The 4328-nt window shown below is 58.3% G+C and overlaps 1 protein-coding gene across 1 annotated transcript in view; it reads right to left on the minus strand.

Annotated features, from left to right (window-relative positions):
* IFT38 (intraflagellar transport 38) overlaps positions 1–4328 on the minus strand; it is a 44152-nt gene that overhangs the window by 1656 nt on the left and 38168 nt on the right. Inside the window, 2 exon segments of the mRNA XM_027773199.1 lie at positions 2123–2179; positions 2370–2425. Of these exon segments, the coding sequence (XP_027629000.1) occupies positions 2123–2179; positions 2370–2425 (113 nt within the window).

A 4328-nucleotide genomic window follows, 5' to 3' on the forward strand; every position in this document is an offset into this window, starting at 1 on the left:
CCTGTGCACAGCCCAGCTGCCGCCACGGCTGGCTCTCCCACGGACGTCTCGGGAGCACCCCGGGACCACACCAAGGGTCACCGGACGCCGCTTTGCTGCTGGAGGCGCCGAGACTCAGTAGCGGACACGGGGCGGCAGGCCTTGGAGACGGGGAACAGGACTGGGTGGCCAGAACAAAGCGAAGACACGCCCTCCACCTTCGTCTTCTAGATCTGGGGCCAGCGCAGCCCGGCTTTCCGCAAGTTCCACGGCCCGCACACACCAGGACGGCTGGCCCCCCTTTCCAGACCGTGCCCCAGCCGACGGGCTGCTGTGAGCGCCTGCTTTAAACAAGACAGCCCGGCCGCCCTGTCCCGCTCTCTGCTGCCTCTCAGAACCCCGAGCGGCTGCTGGCCCTGTGCCCGGCAGTCCCCTCACCACTCTCAAGTACACCCCCGTCAGGCTCACCCCGAACCACTCTTACGGCGGGTACTTGGCAGCCCTCACCCGGCTCGACCTGGGCCTCATACAGGATCATCCCCTCTTCCTAGAAATCCACCACCTCTGGCCCAGGGCCGCCCCCGCCTCCCAGCCTGTGCTCAGCCTCCCGACTGCATGCTGGGGTGTGCAGGGCCATGGCCCCCTCTCCTTTCACCCAGAACAATCACTCCTACTGCTGCTAAACACACCAGGGTAGGAGGGCTCCCCAAACGCGACTCCAGCCTCCCTGTCCCTTCACGCAGACTGGGACTTCAGCCCTCGGCCCCGGCACGCACGTCCGCCAGGGCCTCATGGGGATGCTGAGCCGAAGGCCCTCTCTGTGCTCCCGCCCCTTCGCCTGTGCATCAGTCGCATCTCAGAAACGAACACTCTGGGCTTTCAGGGCTCAGACCACAACCAAAGGATCCTTCTGTCTCTAAAACCCCGCGTCCAAACAATTAGCAAAGCCTGAGGGCGCTGACCTCTGACTTACAGCGGCAGGCACCCCCATTTCTCAGCAGTCGGCTCGTGGCACTCCTGAGCTCAAGACCTCTGGCACCTTCTTGGGGCCCTCAGAGCAAAGTCGAGTCCTCACCGCATCCTGTCTCTCTGGCACCCCAATTCACTGCACCCCAGTTATGTGGCCATCCCTGCTCCTCACAGCAGGAGCCCCATTCCAGGTCTCCTGAACCTGCTTTGTTCCCTTAACCCTGAGCCCCTAACGTACTGGTTTGCCTGCTTCTGTTCGGATGGGCCCGTCATGAAGGCAGGGCTGCTTCTGCCCCCTCTGGCCCTCCCAAGCCGCCTGGCTCTATTGGGCACCAGACTGAGCGGCACAGGAGGTTGGGGCCCTGTGCTGGGGGTGGGTGGACACAGGCTCCCAGACACGCACAAGTAGTGACAGGCCTGGACAACCAGTCGCTGACCGTGTGTCCTGGGAGGGGGAGTCACACCTGCCAGGGGAGGCCCCATAGTGCCTCCCAGGCTGACCGGCCCCAGGCCAGACTCCCTGCTCTTGCCCCAGACGGCTCTCAGCCGGCCACACCCTTCCTTATTAAAAATGATGGTCAAGGTGGTTCCTCGCTGTCTCCAGACTGTCTCTCACGAACTCAAGGCCTGACCTCTGTGGGCCCTCCCTCCTGGGGATTTCGGCAGGTAGCTTGGTGGGAGCTGGTAAACGAATCTGCACAGCACGTAAGGCCCTGCTTCGGCTTCTGGGCAGCCACCAGTGGCAGGCCCAGACCACGTGGCTATCAATGGAGGCGCATCTGTCTGCCAGGGACCACAGCCGAGGGCGACGGCAGAGAGATGGGTGGTGCACTCCAGTGTCCGGGCACTGCTGAGGATCCCTCTAAGTCCTCTGGTCAGCTGCCCACTCAGAAATCCAAGGTGCTGGCAGCCTGAGGCCCTGTCCGGGCTAACGATGCTGGTCCTGCCACAGTCCCTCCACTTCTAGGTTACAGCTCAAGAGAGGTGACTCCCGCCACCTCCTTGCCTCACAGCGCTTCCCTCCTCCTTACGGAGGGACTCTTAGTGGCCCACGTCACTGAGGGAGCCATCTTGAAGGGCCTGGTGCCTGAGACAGAGGCCATCCCTCCTGGGGGGTCCCTCTCTGTAGGCCTGAGGGCTGACACACACAGACAAGGCAAAGAAGGAAACCAACCTTCCTCCTGGAGCCGGAAGTCCTGCATTTACCTGAGAGAGCTGGCGCTGCTTCCATCTTTGGAAAGCGGGGATGGAAAGAACAGTGAGAAGGAGAAAATGACAAGCACATGTGCTCCCAAAGAGGCGAGCCCTCAACAAGCACGCGGGAGAGCCCGCTCCTCGGCACGCGTGCTCTGCTGGGCGGGCCGGTCTACGAGGACAGCCCACGCCAGGAAGCAGAGTCGGACGGGGGCTGCGGCACTCACTTCGTCATCCGAGTCTCCACCTTGCATGGTGCCCACGACGCGCTTGGCGGGTCTTCCTGAGGACAACAAGGCATGGGACACGGTGAAGACCTCGGGAAATGGGGCAGGGATGGCAGCCAGGGTCTACTTCCCCTGAGGACACAGCACCACACTAATAAATCAGGTAAGTCGTGTCCCACTTAGCAGACGTCCAGAAAGGGGAAGGGGCCTTCTGCATTTTCCTTTGGAGGAAAGGAAAAGGGCAGTAGAAGAGAAGCGTGACTCGGCGTTAACATGTAAGCAGCCCCTGTGAAGGTTTCAGAGGTCATCCTGAGCCCTGCTGGTCTATATGCCACTAGTGGGACTGGCCTGTACCTGCTGAAAAAGAAATCTGCTCTCCTGCTATACGGCGCCAGAGCCACTCACACTGACTTATGTCTGAGCTTCTGCAGAGGAAGGGCAGCCCACATTCCACTCGCCTGTGCGGGCGGACTCCGCTGAGGGGTGCTCTGTTCCTCCCTCAGACGTCAAGGCCACCCCGATGTGCCTTCTGCAGAAGCACAGAGGCCACCTCTAGGGGACAGGGAAAGGAGCCCCACGGCAGCAGCCCAGGCCAGGCCTGGAGACGGGCGACAGAGCAGGATTCGCAGGTCTGTCCCAGGATCGGGAAAAGGCAGAACCGCGTTAAGAGCTGAAGCCCTCCATTGTCGCTGCTGGAGACAGACTGCGACTTCTGTCTGCAGGCTAAGTGGCCAGCAGAACTGAGAGCCGGCCTCTCCACTAGGTTATACTGAGCCAGGCACGCTCGCTTTTAAACTAAAGGGTGAGCTCTTGCTGTGTTGTGATCCTCCTGCCTCAGCCTCCCATGTAGCGGGGACCACAGGTGAGAGCCGCCACACCCCACTAATCAGGCCTGGTCTCGCTATGCCGCCCGGGCCGGTTTCGAGCTCATATCCTCATGCCCCAGCTTCCTGGGTCGTGGGGGGTCGCAACCCAGGCCTCCATGTGGCCCCGGCCTGTGGGGACCTTTTCACAGCCTTGGCGCCCATCTGCCAAATGGGAGTCATAATGGCTAACCTCTATCTACGTCACCAAGCTGTTGAAAACCAAAAGGAAGAAAAGGAAACCAGAGTGCCCAGTGACCTACGAACAGAGTGACCTGGACGACGAAGGCTGAGCTGACAGCAGCAGCAGGTAACAGCACGAAGTCAACACCCAAGGATGAAACCAAGATGGTTTTCCTCTTAGCGTGAATATACGTCTAAAAGCAAATGCTCCAAACTTTAACAGGACGGAACAAGGGGACCAGCGATGGCATAAAGGTTACATTACTGGACTCCCATGTGGCCAAACACAGTTTGAGTCCCAGACCTGGTTAAAACTCATGCCAGGCATGTGTGCACACATGCCCAAAATCCCAAGAGGGAAATGGAGAAGGGATTACATTGTGGCTATCCCCCCGGGGGTGATTTCTCGCTTTCTGTCTGTGTGTCTGGTGAGTGCATGTACCCTATAGCAAAGATCTCTCTTTAAAAAAGAAAAAAGAGAAGGAAATAAGAAATATCTTAAAGGTTGGGGCCAGCAGGTGGCATGGTGGTTAAGGTGCTAGACTCCCACATGGCTAAAGGTGGTTCGAGTCCTAGACCTGGCAGCTTGCTTTTTCCCATACCCCCACCTCAGGTCAAATGAACAAATAATAATAATTTTTTAACTTTTCTTTTTTAAGAGAGGTTTTTGCTATACAGCGTGTAAGCTCGCCAGACAGAAAGCAAGAAATCACCCCCAATGGGGTTGGCCATGCAACAATCCCTTCTCCTTCATTCTCCTCTTTGGATTGTGGGCTTGCACATGCACACACCCAGCCTGAGTTTCAAGCTGCCGGTCTGGGATTCAAACCACAGTTTGAGTGGTTTGTGGGAGTCCAGTGACATAACCATTATACCATCTGCTGGTCTCAATAATAACTTTTTTTTTTTTTTT

The sequence above is a fragment of the Tupaia chinensis genome, unplaced genomic scaffold (assembly GCF_000334495.1).
Source record: "Tupaia chinensis unplaced genomic scaffold, TupChi_1.0 Scaffold000042_2, whole genome shotgun sequence".
In the NCBI taxonomy this organism is placed as follows: domain Eukaryota; kingdom Metazoa; phylum Chordata; class Mammalia; order Scandentia; family Tupaiidae; genus Tupaia; species Tupaia belangeri.